Source organism: Urocampus carinirostris, chromosome 2, assembly GCF_059441175.1.
Source record: "Urocampus carinirostris isolate Australia breed hairy pipefish chromosome 2, RoL_Ucar_1.0, whole genome shotgun sequence".
NCBI classification, from domain to species: domain Eukaryota; kingdom Metazoa; phylum Chordata; class Actinopteri; order Syngnathiformes; family Syngnathidae; genus Urocampus; species Urocampus carinirostris.
Genome location: NC_142350.1, coordinates 40,964,551 through 40,987,021, shown reverse-complemented (window position 1 = coordinate 40,987,021; position 22,471 = coordinate 40,964,551). Strand labels below are relative to the sequence as shown.

The window sequence follows — 22,471 nt, the reverse complement described above, 5'->3', positions numbered from 1 at the left end:
CGGATCACAATCCGATTGCGAGAGAAACTTGCCTCCCGCGTCCAGCGATTACCGGATCGTGGGCGCAGCCCTTCCTCTTTCTTTCAATAAAACTTGTGGTAAACGTTACACAATTGGGTCCTGATTCCGTTCTGGTCGTGACAGTTACCAACAAAGTTTGTTGTATTCCCAGAACCTGTAACTTTGTAACATGTTAGTTCCCTACACTGGTGACTAAGAATGATCCCTGCTCATATTAAAATGTTAATACAAAACTGATAATGCGCGGGGTGGATGAACTCTTGTATCGTCACTTCTTGCAATAAATAAGACTCCGCCGTTGCAACGGATAAGATCATTTTGATTTATGATGCGCATAAACGCATATAAGACTTCCAGGATTCTCGCACGCTTGTTTTAAAGGGTGGGACAAAGAGACACGTTACAGTGATGGCGAATGAAATCAGCAAGCGTCGGAAGTGAGACAGAGTGCAATCGACAGTGAGGGAGATTGTGTGTCGCTGTGTGCAGTGTACCATCGACTTCTGTATGCTCTCGGTGATAAATAGTGTCAGGTTAGGCTGCTCAGTGGCAGGTCTCACACTGCTGAAGCTATAGCTGTGAGAAGCGCAAGGCCCTGAAATTTTTCAACCACACATCACTGATCCCTGTAAACCTACAAGCATAGTATTTGGCACAAAAACTGATACCTGTGTGTGTTTGTTTGTCTGCACAAATTCATTCCACGGGTTGGATTAGGCCTTAAAATACGGTCTGACCAGGCTTTAACAGTTCACAAAAATAAATACAAATATTTATATTATAACTGTTTCAGAACAAAACACAAGAGAGTCAAATAAAAAGCAGCAATCTAACAAAAATACAAATATAACAAGGTTAACATCAACTATATCATCCAATAATATTTTGGAAATAAAGTGACAAAGTGCAAATAGTGTAAACAATACAATCCATAAACCTTTAACAGTATAAAAAACAAAATACTTCTACTGCAACCATTGTTACAGTGCAAAATTCAAGAGAGTCAAAAATGCTAGTCTACTTGGGACTCTGAGAGTCAAGAAGAAATCTGCAGAGTATTCTCCATCCAGGCCCCAGTGCTGTGGAGCGCTCTGCCTCCGGAGATAAGATCTGCAACCTCAATAGAAGTTTTTAATCTAGACTTAAGACACTCTTCTACTTTATAGCTTATGATTGATGCCCACCTCATACTTTTCTTTTTCTGTCCTTACCCGCTGCCTGTGAAATAAGGGAGAAAGATGTTTTAAGTTAGTCATTGTCTGCATCGACCAGCCGGGAGAGATGGGAAGCTGTGTCGTTGCTGTAATGGACTTTTTTGACAATTTTCTAGGCTTGAGACGTTGTTGCTGTCATGCACTTTCTGGACAAATTTTTACATCTTACCTGTGTCTTTCTTTTGCACCCTAGTCACCCCAGAAGGGGGATTACCACTTTTGATGTCCCTTCACAAGGCTTCTTATTATTCTCATGTGAGGTTTTTGAGTTTGTCCTTGCCAGCATGTTGGTTTAAGTTCATTGGATGGTTTAATTGTAACCTTGGCAGTCCTTTGAGACGTTTTGCGATTAAGGGCTATACAAAAAATGACTTCACTTGATCAAAGCATCAGCCGAGTAACAAATAAGCCGTTTTAGCTCTGGTACCATAGAGACAACGAATTTACAGGTTTTTGTTCAGGAACAGTAACATGTTTACATTTTTGGTTGCATCTTGTTGCTTTATGTGGGGTGAACTTTTTTGTATGTGTTCACGTATGTAAATTTGCCTTAGTAGCATACCACTTAACTACACAAATGACACTTAGCACTGTCCTTTACCGTTGAAAAAAGCGTCCTCATTTTGCTCTGCTGCCTGTTTGCCTCTGTCATATTTAGCTTCTGATGAGGGTGGCTACTTGGATTTGACCGTCCCTTCTGCCCGGCCGGCAGGATGCTGCAACAGGCCATGTAAGGAGAGGTGCTAAAAAGTGTGCCTGTCAGTCACACAAATGTGTAAACTTAGAGAGGCCAACGGCGATAGGTAATACCGTGAAGAACTGTGCTTTCTGCATATAAAAGTGGAGGGGTAAGGGATCAATCCCAGGATTATAATATCAATCCGATCCAAGTAATTGCTTTATATCAATAATATCTGGATCGATTCCTTCCACCTCATGACCAATTAACAGGACCGAACCTGAAGCAAACCCAAATTGGTTTGATTTTTTTGTGAAAAAAAAAACAGGAGAGGTGATTTTTATAACAAATTAAAGCTTGTCTTTTGTAATGAAATCTAAGGCAAACACAGCTTACATACATTTACATCTTTTATATTTCTGTGTGCAGAGGTTACATTAAACCAAAATTTTCCATCATTGACATAATTGATTTTATAAGAGTTGACATGATATTTTTAAGGTTGAAAGGTTGACGGGTTGAAAATTAGGCCATAAACCACAACGGCAACTTCTCAAAGGTGCAGTGCGTAGTTTGAGGGGTCCTTCAAATGTTTATAATTAAATATTTTCTCTATTAATGTATGTGATACCCACCTGCCTTCAAAGAGCCTTTACATGTTCTTTCCCACCGCACCTATCTGCTTTTATCTTACCCTCAGTAATCCGGTCACTGAGATATATCGCTGGAGAAAAGGAGGTGGTAGAGTGATTTCACGCATGTGCTTGCAGTTTTCTTTTATTCTAGGATGAAAATGTTGAGAGTAAGAAAAGGACTGTTTCAAATGCAGTCCCAATACCAACACAAACCCCCAAAAAGAGAAAAAAGAGTTTTTGGAGAGCTTCGTAGAATTTCACATACTTGCACACGCAACAAAAAGACCTTGACAGAGACTGAATGATAATTTCAGCCAGAAGATGGCGTCGGCAAGTTGAAAATTTTCAGTAACAGACACCACATTTAAGATAGTAAGACAAAGAAGAACAATGACTGGAAGAAGAGTTTAGTCCCATACGTTTTTAGAATGAGGTGACTTGTGTATGCACACATTGTTTTAGAATACATTTCCATAACAACCATACATTTATTTATATTTTGGAAAATTCAGCGAGAGAAAAGCCAACCCGAACATAATGATTTACATTTCAGGCCTGACCCGGGCCAAAATTCGTGTCGGGCTTTAAATCTCGAATCTCTAACCTCTAATTAATTCAAAAGCCATCGTGACATTCTTTAAGTGGGGAGTCTTATCTCCAAAAAACAATATCACAGAAGCTTTAGCACACAATTAAACCGATGTTTTCTCTTCTATGTTTCATTTTTGTTTGTTTTATCTTGCAAGCAGTCACAAAATAAAGAGGGCCTCATTGCTTCATTGTTCACATTGTTGTTGTTTCCCTCTTGAACAGTGTTGCAACACAATGGCGGCCACAGAAAAATGAGCCACTTACCTAATGCAGGAAATTAGCATTGCAAAGGAGAGGAAGGGTTTTACAATTTGCAATTCACATTTTTTTGTCCTCTGAGCAAAGGATACCAGGCACTTTTTTTGAAACAAAAGAAGTAACAATATTCAATCGTTGTTAGACACAGATTTAGTGCATTGTGTGGGAAATTGGTTCGTTTTGTGATATTGTCCAAGAAACATAATGCGATACAATAAGCTGCATATACTCTCAGTTCGGGAAAATCCATGTATCCAAAACAAAACAATATTTTCAAAGAATGTACGACAAATTAAAGGATTTTAGCAAGTATACGGGGAAATACAAATGGGTCATACTGATAAAGATGTTATTGATCCGACCCAAGTAAATAAATTGTAGTATTGATCAATACCGATCATTTTTGTTTGAAAATGACATGGTCGTTGAATAATTGAACACAGCACATACATTTTAGGCACTGAAAATGTTTTACTTTTTATTAAATAACTACATTGCAAACTTTAACAGTATAAAACAAATAATAGAAATGTACTCGTTAGGAACAAAAATCAAGAGAGTTAAGTCAAAAAAGCAAAAATGTAAAAAAAAATACAAATACTGTATAACAATGTAAACTACAAAACTAAAATATCTAATATTGCACAGTTTCTTGCCAAGGTTTGAATGTAAATGTGTGGTGTTGCCACAGTAGCAGACCACTTTACCACGCATAACACCTAGTGTCTTTTTCTGCAGCTAAATTACTGGTCCGTACTGGTCTAGGCTTCCTGTTCCCAATGTCATTTTAGCGTCTGGTAGGGTCAGCGCATAAATTTGGCCCTCTCTTCTGGATGCTGAAGCAGGCCAGGTAGAGAGTGTTACTAATAGTGTGCCTATCAGTGGCATAAACATTGAGATTTGTCGAGGGAGCTGTGTAAGAAAGAGAAGGGCTACACTATCTACATCATAGAAGTGGCACTTTGAGATGATTGGTAGAGGAGTAATGTATCAATCTCATGACAAAAGTATTGGTCCAAACCAATTACCTTTTTAGTATCAATATTATCAATATTTGGAGCGATTCGCCGTGCCCTAACTTAAACCAGTATGTTTTTGATATTTAGAAGTGGTCAATTTGTGTTTCAATCTTGGAACATTAACACCTCTGCTCAGTGCATGCGAAGTACATTAGAATTAAAAGCAGAGTACAACAAACTAAAATTCCACTATGCATAAGAACATTAAATTATAAGTATGAGTAACGGAAATAATAAAAGGAAATCCAATGCCAAGAGATTGCTGTGGAATATTGAAAATCATATTGTTTAGCTGAAGGAGTTTAATTTTTATCATTTGTTTTTTAGATTTTAAGGGGGGGGGGGAGGGAGGGTCCATCGTGTTTTTCCCCTCATTTACTTGTTCTAAAATGATGGCAGTTCTTAGTGGTCATTGAAAATATAAGCAACGGGTAGCCAAATTTGCGGTACAGACGCTCCCCTACTTACGACCATTTGACGAACGTAAAACGGTAGATACGAACATTTTTTTAGGGATGTCGAAAAAGAATTCGACTTTGCTGTAAGTTAGATTTTGAAAATGTGTGAACCTTTTTCAAAGTACAGGAAATTACTGTAGTACTTCTTTCCGCCGCTGCTGGCGTGTGACCCAGCATCCACCCAGAAGAAAAAATAATAATTTGTGTGTAAACATTCTTGTCACGAAACGGGACGGGACTGTCTTGAAACGGGTCGGGAAGCAGGAAGTAGGAACTCATTTGCGTAGACGATCTGTCACTTGAATTGAGAAAGAAAAGTTGTCCAACACACAAACGGACCAAAAACAAAACAAAGCAGGCTCAAAGGCAGGCAAAATTACAAACTAGGCATTACTCAGAACAAACAGGCATGAACAGGGTTTCAACGAGGGTTAAACAATGATCTGGCAGCGGGCAGTTCCAAAAGGCACGCTTAAGTACTCCAAGAGCAATCAGTCAAATGCGTCTCAGCCGTCAAGGGGCGGGGCCAGCTGGGCGCCATGACAACCGTGCAGGACATGACAATTCTATACGGTCTATGTCCATACTATCTCAAGCACGCAAAGAACTTTGACATGTTTTATTGATAAATATCTCGTTCATCCATTCAATATGGTTGGTGTAAAGTGTAAAGAAGAGGCGAGCTATCTCTTTTGAAATAAAAGTGGATCAAGGAAGCTTGATGCGGTTGAGAAAATGGTTGGATTGCTATTTTTCGACCTCTTTTTACCACGGAGCAGGAAGTTGCCTAACTCTTGAAGCTCATCTTCCAAAAGTAAGTTAAACTCAACTTTATTTATCTTTATATAGCATTTTATTTTATGAAATGTTTATTTTTTAGTAAAAAACAATACAGGTTACTTATACAAGCCTTAAACATACTTACATAAACCTGAAACATCCAAAATATAGCAGTGAAGCAACTTACGAACATATTCACCTTATGAACGATCGCGTTCGTAAGTAGGGCAGCGTCTGTATTATGTGATGTATTAGAACCATATCAATGTACTACCCTAATTTCTCCTCCAGAAACTGTGGAAATTATTTAGAATAATCCATCCTGAAAAACAAATGGAAAGCAAACTACAATAGGGAGATTTTTACAGGCTTGGTTAAATATGTTTTTTGCATGGATGGATGCGCGTGGGATTTCATGTGTATGCGTGTGTTTTTGTCCGTGTGAGGTTGAGGGTTACGTTTGGCTATGTTTGAGAATGAATTGCTCTCTTGAGCTAGGCAAAATCAATGTGTCACTCCAGCAAATGTCCTCCTTCTCGGCTTTCCTCTGTCCGACTATTTGTTTTTAACCCTGGCATAGACGGATAGGTTGAGGAAGGCAGGTATGCCAAACAGTATAAACTACCCCTCCTGACAAATTCCAAATTGAACTTACATTCGTTTTTGGGATGTCAGCTTCAACTTTCCTGGGCTTTGTTATGAAGAGGTAGCGCTGTGAATTCCGCCATTGCTCAAATGTAGTGCACACCTCGGTGAATGCGCCCACATTTATCTCTGTCTTTCTAAGATTACATTTATCACTGAGAGCTTTGTATTTGAATGATCCCTGAGATGAATTACCCAGAACAGTACATGCACAGCATTTAGAATAGATGGATGTTTCCTCATCCTTTGGGAAATTAAAGTCCCTGACTCAGTACCTGCTATCCCGTTTAAACCATATATAATCCCACATTTAGCACTGTACGCTTAACCTTTAGTAGGCATTTTTGTACCGTAGATGTGAGTTTACGCACAATTTCAACAACAACAAAATGTTACTGTTTCTCAAAAATCTGTGAACCTGGAGTTATGAGTGATAGTTGATGCAATTTGTGATAGGGGTATACGAGACCGGGATTTTTGAAATCGATCAGCTCCGAGAAAATCAGCTCTCTAGTAAATGTCATTATCAATAATTAACTGAGCCCTTCCCCTCTTGAATTAGTTCATCGTTACACTAAAATGGCACAAATATTTTAGGCACTAAAAATCTTCCGTTTTTTACTACAGTTAAAACGTTAACAGTATTAAGAAATATAAATGTTTCTATTGCAACTGTCTCACAACAATCTCTGATGCTATTGTTATGAATGATATTTGATGCCCTATGGGATAAGGGTCGGGAATACTGAGATTTTTGGAATTGTTCCGATCCAAGTAAATACAGGGTAGTATCAATTTATACTGATCTGATACTGATATTTTTTGTTCTGAAACGTCATAATCATTAATTAAATGAGCCCTTCCCCACTTGAATTAGATTATAGTTCCGATAAAATAGTACAAATATCTGTGGCACTAAAAATGTTCTTTTTTTACTATGAAATGAAATGAAATGAAATGAAATGATCTGCATTTATATAGCGCTTTTCAAGTCAATGACTTCCCAAAGCGCTTTACATTGTGCTTCACATTTCCCAATAGCGGCCGTGATCTGTGCAGCCATGTAAGGCGCTAACCTGCTTTTTGGGGGTATTGGGGGTTCAGTGTCTTACCCAAGGACACTTCGGCATGTAACACGGACAAGCCGGGATTCGAACTGGGATCCCTTAATCCTAAAACGATCGCTCTACCTCCTGAGCTAATGCCGCCCCAAAACTACAATTAAAATGATAATGGTATTAAGATATCTACATATTTCTATCACAACTGTTTCACAATAAAAGTCAAACCAAAGTAAAGCAGTCTAATAATGAAAATACAAATATTACAAAGCCAACTTGTCAACTATAACACCTTCCATTGCACGATATATTGTCTTTAGTCCAATACAGCTATTTCAATATGTTGGGTTTCCAACTGGTTTAGGAAACAGATTGTATAAGATATAGATTCAAAATAGCTCCAGGGAGGAGACCTAAGGGATTATTGTTCGCATTTCCTGGCCAGTGTTGGGCGCATTACTGGAAAAACGGTAGTTACTTCTTACCTTATTTGAAATGTAACTCAATTACCTTGCTGACACCAAAAACTAGTGTTTAAAGTAACAATCTAGTTACAAATTACCGTAAGTACTCCCGTAGAAGCCAACACCCTAAAACTGCTTTAAAATATCCATCCATCCATTATCTGCACCGCTTATCCTCAGTAGGGTCGCCGGGGTGCCGGAGCACATCCCTGCTATCTTCGGGCAGTGGGCAGGGGACACCCTGAACTGGTTGCTAGCCAGATGCAGAGCGCTTATAATTAAATAAAATCACCATCTCCAAATTCTCCATTTCCGTGTTCTATCCAAGAAACTTTCTTTTTTCTTCCCGGCATGGTGTATTGCAAAAATAATTTTTATAAGAAAAGGGTAAAAAATTGGCACACTTACTAAATTTTCTGTGTTTCCCAATTGATTGAGTGGCTTTTTATACCTATATAATCCACAAACCCTCACCGCACGCTGCCCGCCATTGGCTACTAGTGACACACAGCCAAATACGAGTTTATAAGCTAACCCCCTGATTTGAGTATTTTATATTACAGTTGAAAATTTAGCTTGCATGCGAGTATATATACTTTTTTTATACTTTGGGGGTAGATATCAACACGCCCAACCATTTATACTTTGTGTTGTATGTGACAATATGAGTGATGCATTATTGACTGCAGAACATTGAAATTCATAATCTGCATTTAACGAGTAACAAAGTAACATTTCATGTAGTAACGAAAGTTAGGTTACCAGATTTAATTTATACAGACGCTGCCCTACTTGCGAACGAGATAGCTTCCTGACGATCGTTCGTAAGTGGAATTTGTTCCTGAGTTACTTCAGTGCTATTTTCTGTATGTTTAAGGTTTGTATAAATACCTGTATTTTTTTGTACTAAAAAATAAAAAAGTCATAAAATAATATAAAAGATAAATAAAGTTGAGTTTTTCTTACTTTCGGAAGATGAGCTTCAAGAATTCGGCGACTTCCTCCCCCATGGTAGAAAGTGGTCGAAAAATAGCGATCCAACCATTTCCTCAACCGTATCAAGCTTCCTTACTCCACTTCCGTTTCAAATGAAACGGCTCGCCTCTTATTTACACTTTACACCAACCATATCAAATACATGCACGAGAGAATAAACAATGAAAATGTCGAAGTTCTTAGTGCACTGGAGATACAATATAGAATGTTTAAACATGAACTAGGAAGAGGAAGCAGATTTATTTTTCAGGGTGGATGTTGGGTGACATTTCACAGCACCACATGCCGGTAGCGGCGGAAAGAAGCACGTCAGTGCTGTCCTGTATTCCGAAAAAGGTGCACACAATACAAAATGTAACTTACAGCAATGTCCAGATATTTTTCGACGTCCCGAAAAAAATGTTCGTGTCTATCGTTTTTCATAAGTTGGATGGTCGTAAGTAGGAAGTGTCTGTAACACTTTATAGTACTCTATACCAGGAAACGTAAATGAGTTCCATTAATGCTTTTTTTGTTAGATTCAGATTCAGATTCAGATCTACTTTATTGTCATTCTAGTACACGTGTATACAGAACGAAATGTCGATACATCTGACCCGCACAGTTTCCTCGAATGTACAGATATAAGTAAAAGTTGTATTGTATTATGGCTACGTTAGGCGTTAGTCCTAAGTTTTTTGAATATTTGTTAGCATTTCTTGGCTTAGGATAAATTGGTGAGATCAGCAAGCTACCTAATATTGGTAATGGTTGAGGCCTTTGTCCAAATAAATACCGACAAAACGGCAAAGAAATTTATTTTTCCGGGACGTCTATCACTAGCTGTCTAGCTGGCGATAAAGGTGAAACTTCGGAGTGAAGCATAATGGCTTAGAAAAAAAGAAAAAAAAAAAAAAAACAAAAAAAAAACATTCCCTTGTATCCAATAATGTTTTTGTCGAGAGTTGGTTTCACAGGGTATTTGGCTCCTCCTCCTAAACTCGTGCATCGTGAGAATCAACGTGGTGATCAATCACAGTGTCCCTTCTCTCTCAGATGTCATTCAGGGCCTTTTTAAAGACATCAGTGTTCAGTGATGTTTATGGGAGAAAAGAGATATGAGCTTGGCAGCCCAGCCCAAAGACCCTCCTGCATGCTCCCTGTGGGACACTCATACTGTCAGTCAATGTACTACTGTCCTGAATCACGCTGAAAACAGTCTCGCTTCATCCTCTCGGGATAAAGGGGCTATCAAAGTTTTGATCTGACTGACAGACCCGGGAAAGATTGAGATTTTAAATACGAGTTACCTACGCGCAATTTCCTGGTGTTCTGAAATGTGTATGTTTCTAAGAAAATGAACTTGACCTACTATTGGTATCATAGTCTTTCGAAATATCATTTAAACTGCTTCCAAAGAATCAAAGTACTTACAGAATAACACATTTCAATCCCTGAGAGGAAATTGACATGAAGCAAAATATCAGTTGAAACGCAGACCTTGTTAATTATTTAAAATCACAATATGACACAACCAGTATGTACTCAGCATGGTAGTTACTTTGGGAAGGATTTGATAGCCTCATTTGGTAATTTACAAACGCTAAACTGTTCAAGCACAGTCAAAAGTCTCAAAAACCCTCTCGGAATGGCGTGGAAGCAAAATGCAGAAATACTGATTAGTACAGCATGTCACAACCGGTAACAAGCAGAGCTTGGATCAGGGATTGATACAGGAAACAGAATCAGGATACGGGTAGCTGGGACAGGAGAACGGAGCTTGGATCGGAGATTGATACAGGAAACAGAATCAGGATACGGGTAGCTGGGACAGGAGAATAGAGCTTGGATCGGGGATTGATACATGAAACAGAATCAGGATACGGGTAGCTGGGACAGGAGAATAGAGCTTGGATCGGGGATTGATACAGGAAACAGAATCATGATACGGGTAGCTGGGACAGGAGAACGGAGCTTGGATCGGAGATCGTAACAAAAAAACAGAATCAGGATACAGGATACAGGACAGGTCGGGAACAAAACCAGAGGAGCCAGAGTCAAAAAATGCTTGCCTGGCAAGTGTTGAGGTTCGGTGACGGACTGACCATGATTGAATGAGAGTACTGAGTTTAAGTAGGAGGGGAACCAATCAGGAAACGAGCAGCAGCTGGAGCCAAACGAGCGGGCACAGGTCAGGGCAACTGTGTGGTCTTTTATTCAGGCAGGGTTCAGTGCACACGAAGTCAGGTAGAGAGACAACAATCGTGATGCCAGATGCAAGTTAGGGGTCGATGTTCCAGTAAGTATATTGCAGAACATATTTTTTTTAGAAATACTTTATGAAAAAAAATTGTTTAAAATTGTATTTATTGTTTTTTACTTAAAATTAAACCTTTTTTAAAGTTATTTCCATTCGTGTAATTATTTTTAAATGTATTTATAAATGACACACCACACTTTATTCCTATATAAATAAATGACTAAAATCGAATGCCATTTACCGTATTTGTGATCCGGAAGGACAGTCAAGGGTTTAGTACACTTGAATAGCAAGACGCTGTAACATGAGTGTTTGAAACATAAACAGGAAGGTGACGAACTAGCACAGCTAGTGCTTTCACATTGGAATGCCCAACAGTTCACAGTTCATGGATCCCCTAACTCTCTGGGTTGTCGGGTCACCACAAAGAACGCAACTCTGGATAATTTTCTCCAATACTGATGGCTCCTGCCCTGCCTTTGGGTTGAGGCAAAGTTGGCACAAGTCTGTTCTTCGATGTTGTTGCCCAAGTTCTTGTTCTCTCCTCCTTCCCCTTTTAAGTGTGCCCTGAAAAAGGATCTTGGTTCTTATGACAAGACTATACCATGGCAGTTTTCCTCAGCGCACAGTTAACAACAGTTCTTTGTAGGGTCCAATGTGCCCTCTGATGGTGTTGCATACTGTTTGGTTTGTCGCATAGGCTATGTGGCTGTTTTTCTGTCGCATTGCATCTCTATGGCCTGGGTTTTCCTATCTAAATTTTCTGTGAAAGTCCATGCCTCGCATGCGTAGTAAAAGATGGAAGTAACCGGCGCTTGCATGACTCTCATCTCTGATTTCCCTGCTGTGGTATTGTCCCTCTCGATGGGTTTAGGTAGACAATTGCAGCTATGAATTGAGCTATTCTGGTCAGGATTTCTGTCTCTGTCCCTTTTCTTGACTTGACCGTTCTAAGGTATTCAAATTTGGTGATAGGTTCAACTTCCTGGTGGTTGATGGTGATGTCTGTGGTGTTAGCTTGGGGGGGTGTTGGTCCATACTTCTGATTTTGTTTCTTGATGCTTTGATGCTTTGTCCAGGTGATTGACAAGATCGCTGAGTTCCCGTTCTTCTCCGTCTGGCAATACCAGTAGCAAAACATAGTTCAGCGAGGGTACGTTCCCGAATGCTGAGTGTACCTTCATTGTGGTCCAGGGCTTCATTCATGATCTTCTCCAGAAAGATGTTGAATAAAGTTGAAGAGACAATGGGGCCGTGTATCAAAAAGACTGGAGTTTGAAACCGCATTCCAATAGTACATTTGATCAGTACCGCATGACAATCATTGGTGTCCATCTGTCTAATGGTCTGAACTAGTTCCTTGCCTATGTTGTAGTTTCGCACGGTGGCCAACAAGGCGGCCTGCCATACTCTGTCAAATGTCTTCCTAAAATCCACAAAGACATGATAGATGTTTCTCTGGTGTTGTTGAAGCGTCTTGCATAGGATGCACGGATTGAAAATTAAAATGATCAACATACGATAGGCTCAATATTTTGCTTTCATCGCTCTTGGAGTCAAAAAGGTTCCCGACCCCTGCTCCAAAGGGTCCTTATTATCGAAAGCCAAAGTTTCTAGTGACATCTGAATGTAGGTGGTGAGTGGAGGGTTGGGCGCCATTTAAAGAGTTTAGTGAAATCAGAGACGTGTTAATAAACAGTTATTGCCATCCTGGGTGGCGAGGTTGGTGAAAGATGGAAAAAAGCAGGAAAGCTGACGGGGTGCAGAAGATTCTGCAGAACGTGGGGGGAAGGGGTAGTGATCAGGGTAGTCAGACTGCTGTTTCCTCCTGGTTAGAAGAAAGGGAGTTAATGACACCCTAGAGCTTCCGACCCACCGCCACCGGTCCTCCCTCTCTTTTATGGTAGAAAAGCGACATGTGAAGGCCTTTCAGAGGTGCTAAGGCCAAAAAGACAGCCATGCCATCCCACCACCCGGCGAGCGGCAGGTTCAGACAAAAAGAAGGGAGGAAAAGGAGGTGTGATCACTGTGATTATTTTTACTAAATAGAATATGAACCAGGCAGAGGCAAGGGGGGCAAGGGTGGGCAGAGAAAGTGATCCACCCTTTCAAGCACATGTTGATTGTTGAAAACTGTGGTGAAGGTTTAAAGACGGAGTCTTTTCAATGGCGGGAGGAAGAGGAGAGGTTAATGAAGGGCTTGATGAAGGAGCTTGTGGCGGGTTGTAGCCGTTTGCGGCCGAAACGGCTCTATGAGCTCATTGAGGTGAATGAAGACAGTCAGCTGCACGTGAGTAAGGAGCAGGCTCCTTTTGAAACTCACTTTTATCTCTTTCTCCCTGTCTATCTTTCCTTTTCATTCTCCATCTCTCTCCCTTTCTCTCTCGTTCTTTCTTCCTTTTTTCATTTCATTCTTTTGTTCTTTTTCCATGTATCTTTATTTAGGTTTAACTTTCTTTAATTCTTTCTTTTGTTCTGTTTTTCTTTCTTTTTTTTTTCCTGAATGTTTCTTTAGTTTTCACTTTCTTTCTTTCTCTTTCCCTGTATATTTATTTAACTTTGACTTTCTTTCGTGCTTTTGTTCTTTCTTTCATTCTTTTATTCTTTCTTTCTTTCTTTCTTTCTTTTTTCCTTTCTTTCTGTCTTTTATTCATTCTTACTTGCTTTTGTTCTTTTTTTTTCCCTGTATTTTTATTTAGCTTTCACTTTCTTTCATTCTTTCTTTTCCCCTGTATCTTTTTTTTAGCTTTCTTTCTTTATATTTTTCTTTCTTTCTTTGTAAAGGACCGCATTCGTCGTCGTGTTATGTTTGAGTTAAACTATTTAATTTTTTTTCATGTCTTAAGAAAAATCAAACTTTACATGATTGAATAATGCTTCTATTTTATGTGTGCTTAAACCAAAAAGAGAGAAGTTGTGTGTATGGACTTGGATCGGAGTGTGGAGAAATGTAGTCCTTGAGTGACACCGCAGCTATAAAAGAGGGGGACAGATAAAGGTGAACCCACAGGTCTTGCTAATTATGAGGCTACATTGTTTGAGCCTGAGCTACATAAGGTTTGCTTTCCAGGCATTTGCACGAAAAAGACTGTGACTGAAGAAACCATCACAAATATTTAAGCATCCTTGGTGAGTGCAGTAAGATGTGTTTGCTTGCTTATTCGTCTATATGAAATATATTTTATCGTTGTGTCATTGTGAGTTTGTATTGTCACGTTTACTTTGATGAATGAACGCATGTTTGGATATTGATGCGGAGTTGTTTGTACTGTGAAGACCGCGAGCTGACTTGGTTTTATGTTTTGTATACCCTGACATACCGTTTTCACGGTGCTACGGTGACCCTGATTGCTACAACTAAATAAAGAACACCTTAAGCATCAGTCGAAACTCTTTGGGGGTTCAAAGGATGCTATAGTGAAAACTTACCTTCAGTCATGTTTTCTCCCTCTGTGTCTCTTTTGCTCTGTTCCTCCATTTTTCACTGTTTATCTCTATTTTTGCTCTTTTTCACCCTTCCTTTCTCTTTCTCTACCCATTTCTCACCTTATCTTTCTCTCTCTTGCCGTGTTCTCCTCCTCCCCTGTCTCCATCGTTATTTCTTTTTCTTTCCCTTTTTGTTCTTTTCCCCTCACTTTCCCACTCTTTTTTTCTTTTAATTCCTCACTTTTTACTTCCATCTTTCTCTCTTTGACCCTCTCTGCTATTTTCTCTTTCTTCCAATTTATTTTTCCATTTATCTCTCAATTTTAATATCTCTTATTCTCTCTTTCGCTCTCTTTTTATCTAGGTGCTTGTGGCATCATCTGTTTTTTTTTTGCTTAATATAAATAATTTGAGAGTGGAAATTACGTAAAATTTCATTGTATATTGAAACGATAAAGGCCATTATAATATAGTTTAAAAATTATTTTTTTTAGTTCATAATTATTCTGTATTATTGGTAATATATCATTAAAATAAAGTATAAATCTGAGAGAACCGTTCGGGGGGGGAAAGGAAGGCTTCTTGGCTGCCACCGCGTCAGCTGAGAAGTTCAAGTTGTTGGTGAGGCGAGGCTGCCGCCGACGAGGCTTCCCTCACAAATAAGCTACAATCACACGCACAAACATGTCACCCTGTTATGAGCTGTAATTGTAGCTTGCTTTTTGGCCAGGAAGTATCATTTTTTTTTGAAAATGGCGAGGTGCATTTCTTTGCTTCTTGTCAAAAGGAGAAGCAGCGGTGCCAGAGACATCCTGTGATGGAAGCTCTAACAAAGTAGCTTTTTGTCCCCGCTGTGCCATTTGGTAGACGCGACATTGCAGATAAGGGATGTGATGTTGCAGGGTTTTATTTTTTCCCAGTTTTGATATGTCATCAACTCATCATTTCACAAAGTTTGTGGTACTAACAAGACTTTGCGATGCTGCCAAATCACTGAACAAAGGGACCAATCATAGATACTCCAGAGGCTGCGGCGTTGGGACATCTCGGTTATGTTTGAATGCAGTCAAAAATGAATGTTGGCAATTATTGGCGTGCATAGACATTTTGAAAAGCGAGTGTTGAGGGGAGGAAAACGGACGTTTTGGCACATTTTCCTGTAAAAAGTGAATATTCAATACATACATTTAAGATGCACACATGTATAATGCAATTGATCTTCTAATTGTAACGATATATCGAAAAATTAGGCATTGGCAAACGAGTCTATGCTACAAAAGTGTAGACTTTCAATGGTGTGTAACAAATTTTGCTTTTAGCTGCGCTAGATTAGAGAGGAAAGCATAGCTGAATTTAGGACACTTCCACTTATAATACAACAATGGCTCATTGTTTTGCCGTAATGTATCTTTCCTAGTGTTCCAAAGTAATATAATTATATGGTGGCTTTGAGGGGGATGGGCGCCACCGGGCTGTACTTGCCCAAGACACAACACAGTGGTTAACCTAATAGTACCATAATTAATATATGCTCAAAAGATTTATGCTAGGAGCTCGGCAGTGGGCAGAAAAAACATGGTCATCAAAACAGACCAGAAAATAATTGGCTGCGCTCAGCCCAATCTGGAGGACATTGACTTTAGTGATACCGCATCAGAGGCAACAACAATATAAAGGAATCCTTTCACCCTGGCCGCCACCTCTTTGATATGACCGGATTGTGTGCGTATCTAGAATTGCTTATATTATGAGCAGAATTTTCAGAAATAATTAATAACTAATTAATTCGTTCTCAGACTCCTAAAAGCACCCAAGGTAACCCTTAATAGCGACAAAACACATCTCCCTGATTACCGAAAACACATTCAAGTAGTAATTTAACATAAAAATGTGGAAATAGGATAAATTAGATGTTATTAACGAAACAAAAGATGAGTTTATTAGGAGCACTTGGCTATGATGGTTATGAGCGTTGGCTAACATTACGGAGGTGTGTCCATGGTGCAGGTGAGTGACGGCGCATGAGAAACTGTTGAATATATGTAAGCACTTACTGTACTCTTAAAAAAAATAAGTTACTGTAACCTTAGATAAATGTACACACACTTTTACCGTACAATATTTGTATTTTCCTCATTTTATTAAAATGAAGCCAAGCGCTGAGTAAACTCACCCATGGCTTTGTTATCTGCACTCATTGCTTTCTCATGCCTCTCAAACCAGACTCAAAATCCTTTCCAGTTGTACCATACGATGACTACCGCTTATTTGACACTGCCACTTGTTGTAGGTTCTTGCAGATGTACATCGCCTTCTCTGAGATGATGCTCTCACTAGCTCTTTGTCGCGAATCTACAAAAGAGGTCTCTGCATTTTCTCATAAATATTAAATCTCATTCAGTTACAATATTGTGTAAATTGTAGCTAACGACACCTACACGAACGCCACACTAATTTTTGTCTATTTTCTGCCTTATTTCAACAGACATAATCCTTTTTTCCCCCAGAGAAAACATCTTAGCATTTCCTTTTCCACAAAAAAGGAGGAAAAACAACATAAGTGCACGGGATAAGCTGTCTTATGAATACAGACCCTAATGGTGTCACAATATGTCAGACGGACCCAAATGCAGGACACAAGAAGATGTAAAACAAAGAGATGATCAAATTTCGATAAGGGACGTTTATTCAAGAAAAAAAAGCTTCACTTATAATAAGGGAGAGAGAAACCGGGACTGCGGAGGAGGAGAGACTTGGGGGGGAGACTTGAGGTGGCTGGAACGTTGAAAAGGAGACTTGGGAATACTTTTAGGAAAATGGTTGGAGTTGCAAGTCTTAGGACGAGGAAGGAAAACAGAGGTTGGGGTGTCTTCAAAAGGTGACTTGGGAATACCTTTTGAGAAGCTCATGTTGCAGGTCTTTGAGTGAATGATCTTGGAATGAGCAGGAAACTGAAGAAAGTATTTAGAGGGAAAGTTGTAGCACCTGGGCAGAGGAATTGTGAGGGGCACTGGAAAATGGGATCAAGCAGCCATCTCTTTGAAAACGAAAGGGACTGCAGGCACCAAACCATGGCAAATGGGATAGGTTGAATCTGGGTGTGAGTGGTCTCTGGTGGTTTATTATGACAGTGTCTGGAAATTCAAGTAACTTGGATTTTCCCTCGTTTGTCAGGCAACATGTTTCTTTAAAAGACATCTCTTATCTTGACTTTCTCATTTCTCGAGTAGCTCGTGACTAGAAGTATTCATCTGTACACATAATTGCTTATTGACTACTTTAATGTTGTGGTTGAGCACCATTAATAATTATTCTATTGATCATGCATTAAGGAGTAAAAAAACAACCATTTGCATTATGTTCCAAGCAGCCAAATCCAATCTCCTATAGGAACCAACACCATGATTGATGCCATGCGATATCCATTTCCAGTTCCGGTCTATGTTTCTTATTTAAACTTTGTCAGGTTTGGTTTTCTTTGGATATTTTATTGCTTTGTGAACCCAATTTTGCTTGTTACTTTGTACCTTATTTTGTTAATAAATGCAATCCCCGTTTTTGAGCATCTATGCCTCCAGTCCCTGCTTCCCCCTCATGGGTCCATCACCTCTAAAATGTATATCTCGAACCATTCAAAAACTGGAATTTTTACCTTTTAGAGGACTAATGAGCATGCTGCTAGTTTACTTCTTGAGTAGATCTGAGCATTTGCACTTTTTGCACACAAGTTTGAATAGAACAATCGACAAAGTGCGCAGAGTGTTGCCCAATAACACAACGACACATGCCCATGAACCGGAATCAAACAAGCAACCCTTGAGTTATTGAATGACACAGCCGCTTTTATTGGTCCGGCTTCGTGCACTAGGGTGGTTTTTCCTCGTTTCTTTTTGTAAATGAAATTATGACCAGTCAAAAAGAAATTCTGTACCTCTGGCTAGGTCACAGGAAATCAGGAGAAAGACGGTCACTAAGTGGTGATATGCTGTGCCAGCAGCCCTGGACTGAGGGGGCACTAAGTATGGGACAGTCCGGGCTGGAGTCCCAGGATTATAAATCCCTTTTCTCACTGTCCAAAACTCATTAATGGCCACACAAAGTGGCCACTGAAACCAGATGGAAGGAGAAATGAGAAAAGAAACGTGTGTGTGTGTGTGTGCGACGGATTGGGGGTAGGGTGTGTTTAGTGGTTATTCGAAGGGTACAGCGAGTCTCGGGATAACTGGTTCCACACCAGTGTTATGTGAAATTATCAAGCGTTACCTGCTTTAATTTTCCAAATACAAATTAAAGCCTCAGTAAACTGACTTTAAATCAATAGTTTCATTTAGTAGGCCGCATGATTTAACAAAAATGAAAACTAGCTGCTGTGGTAAATGGAGCCAGGTCATAAATCACGGGGCTTTGGGAGGCAAAAAGCTGATTTGACTTGTATATGGAGGTGCTGGGGGGAAGTGGAGCGGGGAAATGAACTCATGCTTTATTAAGAATCTTATTGACCAGAATCTCCTGCATCAACTCCACTTGCAGGAATTGTGGTGTCACACTGAATTGCTTTTCTTTAGGTTGTTCACTCGTAAAGTTTGTTTCACATTACGTAGTGCTTTAGTGACTGTTGTGATTTTATCTTTATTACCAAAAGATAGGTCAGTATTTCATCCGCTTATTCATTTAGAACAAAATAGAATTGTCATTGATTACAACCTAGTGTAGCCTACATGGTTTAAGATTTGATGTGGCACTTGTGTAAAGACATGGGCCCAATCCCATTCCTCTCACTTGGCCCTGAGAACCCTCCAGTGAGGTCCTTCCATAGGGAAGTCCCCTCATTGAGAGGAGTGCAAGTGAACAATGTCGCCTAAGAAATTGAAAAAACTTGCAAGGTTCCACCCCAGTCCAGGAGATGGCGGTAATATTAATTGGCTGTAGACCTCAGTGACGTATTGGCCTACGTCACATGTAAACAACTCGAGTCTCAACCTGTGGTGTGCCAGTTGGAGAGTCCGTACAACGTTGAAAATGCCCGCTACAGCTGTGTTATTACCGATCGCCGGAAAGCTCATCACCTTTTCCGTGTCTCCAATCAACGGAGGAGAAATGCGTTAAACTGAAGACGGCTTCGGTGCTATGTAGCGCTGATTCATCTTTACAAGGTACGTACAATCATTAAAAAAATGACCCGTTTGGTCAAATACAGTAAGGGTTGAGGTACAACGCACCTTCACATAATACCCTATGTTTGTGTAGACATAAATGACTACGTACTTATTAGAATCTTAAGGCCATTTTATGACAAATAGTAGGGGTCTTTAATGTGTGACATGATGAAAAGTAAACAAACACAAGAACAGTCCACCTGACCTTTAAGCTGACATAATATCGTTACCAAACCTTCTCTGTAGCACCCAAACACCTTTGTTCATAAGTAATATATATCAAAAGAGTTCATTTCAACATTTTTTTCATGATGCATACGTCACAGTCAAAGCTGTCTTTTTCGTTTCTATGCCCACATTTATGTCTAAATGGTTTATCTTATCTATTGTGTTTAGAGTGGCCGTCCGATAAGCGTAGACAGGTTGGACAGGAATATTCCTATCCTGTGCTTAGGGTTTGATGTGGAGTCAGAACTCATCCAGGACTTCATGCTTAGCAAGAAGGCCATGTGGGCCCTGTAGGATCTGCTGAAGAGGGAACAGCACCATGGCTGGAGGTCCTGATCTACATGTACTAGCTGGCCCACGGTCTGTCCTACTGTGTGGTCTCACGGGTCTTCAGTGTTCCCAGGTCCACCGTACACAGAATTGTCCACCAGGTTGCACAGTTAATATGGAAGAAATTGCTCAAAGCCATGTTCCAGGCTCTGGAAGTCAGACCATAATTTGCATCCAGTGCTTTTCTGCATAATGTTTGCATAGACAACGGGGACATCCAAGACCCAGATCAGGATGTATCAGAGGACAATATTGACCTGCAGCTTCTAATTCCAGAACTTCCTGACCCCAATGAAACCTCTGGAAATGCCAGAAGAGATTGACTCGCCTCATTGATGTAACAAAACGCAAGCCCTGCAATATATGGTTGGATCAACTTTAAAAAAGTTCTGTTCCTCTCTTATTTTGGATCACTATTTGTTATTACTGCAGCAGTCACTATTTGTCCTGAGTTCTACACAAGTTAATGTAGATACTTTACCTGTGTGTCATGTGTATTTGGTATATTGTTTCTCTAAGTACAACTACTATTCATTAAACGTCTTTTTTGGTGGTTTATTTCATAATGATGTGACATACTGTGTGTGATTGTTGTACAGAAAACAACTACAAATCACCCTGTGTTAAATAGTAATTTCAGAAAAACAAACTCACATTGGTCCGAAATACATCAGAGTAAAATAACAATGTGTCACAAAATGTAACAAAAATATACCGATACGTCCATAAAACTGTAAAACACAAACTGGAACTTCATTGAGTTCTTAATAAAATAAAATATTTTAGTTTTATAAAACAAAGGGAAATGTTGCAGAGATGTCACTGTCCTGGCAATTTGTCCAGGAGTTTCCTAAAAATGATCAGGAACCGCTCAGTTTCGGCCTCAGTTTCCTGGGTCCTTTTCTGCACTCTGGCAGACTCTTCTTTCAAAATGTCCATGAGTGTAACATGCTTCCTTTTATTTTCTGTGTGATTTGGGGTTTGGTGCCGGAGTGGAAGATGCTGACGACATGCCTGGTGGTGTGGATTGTGTGGTAGCTGTGGCGGTGGCCAGCTCTTTCATGGGACGTTCTACATTGGCCTTTAGGTTGGGTGGAAAAAACAAGAATAATTACTTGATGTTGGTGTATTGTTAAAAAACAACAGTGTATAGGGTGCCGTACATAAAAAAAACTTTACTGGTGGGCTCAGTTCCTGCTTCTCTCAACTTACCATTGGTGGTTGTGTGGGTTCAGGAGGGATGAATGACGCCACCAATACTGGTGGATGAACGGACGGCCTACCACCGAGAACCGCATGCATGGACTCATAATAATTCAAGTTTGATGCCGTCTGTTCTCCATCAGTGCCTGATTCAATTTTGGGCATTTTTAGGTTCTGCAATCACAACACTCAGGGTAACATGACACTGTAATACATTGTGTATGTATTTGAAACAAGATATACACAGCAACATCTCAGGGGCCACCTCCCCCAGAATAAATGCGGAGCATGGCTGAAAAGTTGCCTGCCCAGCCACAAAGTTGCCTGCCCCATTTTTCACAACTTGAAACGGAATAATACGACTAATCGCAAAAAAAAAAAAACATTGTTGTAAAGTATTAAGGATCTATAATCAGAATGTATAACAGAACAACACTTTAAAATTAAGTTTATTATAAATCTACTTATAACATACATTGCATGTATATGACATTGCTGTTTTCAAGCTGCCATCAGTATATACCTTTATTTACTCATCTTCATTCATGTAATGTTTGCGTTAGGTCGTCTGCTACAAGCCACGTGAACTCCTCTTTTCACGATGCTTTTAATGTACGTATACGTATTGCAGCGTCATAGATTTTGCTTCCTTTGAATATTTATTTTGGGGCTGAGGTTTTGGCTTGATTCCTAAACACATATCAATTTTTCTTTTGTTCTCTGTGCGTCAACTTTTGTTAAGATTTGTCAATTTAATAGCGCTTTTACTCGTGATATTGCAGTAAGACGTTTTCCATTGTGTGACGTCATTAGGCACGCATCATATTTCGTTTTGCTATCGTTTGATTGCCATGTTGTATTGAATGGAGCCGTGTTCTTGTTTTGCTTGCTGTTGAGGAAAAAATATGCTTCAAGGCTGAGCCACAATGTCCTACTTATATTCTCACGCATAAGGAAACTGCACACTCTGACATATCCTTAACAACTTTGGAAAATGATATTCAAATGCGCGACCTTATAACGCTCAGGAAGGTCCGGAAGCATGAAGTTATTTCGTCTTCTGATCGG

General features: G+C 39.6%; 1 protein-coding gene across 1 annotated transcript in view; it reads right to left on the bottom strand.

Moving 5' to 3' along the window:
* Window positions 1–12,244, bottom strand: part of LOC148371902 (eukaryotic translation initiation factor 3 subunit D-like) — a 30,836-nt gene extending 18,592 nt beyond the window's left edge. The window contains exons 1-2 of the mRNA XM_088327705.1: window positions 12,239–12,244; window positions 12,007–12,177 (exon numbers count right to left, since the gene is read on the bottom strand). Coding sequence (XP_088183831.1) covers window positions 12,007–12,177; window positions 12,239–12,244 — 177 coding nt within the window. The remainder of the gene's footprint in view (window positions 1–12,006; window positions 12,178–12,238) is intronic.
* Window positions 12,245–22,471: the final 10,227 nt, after the last annotated feature.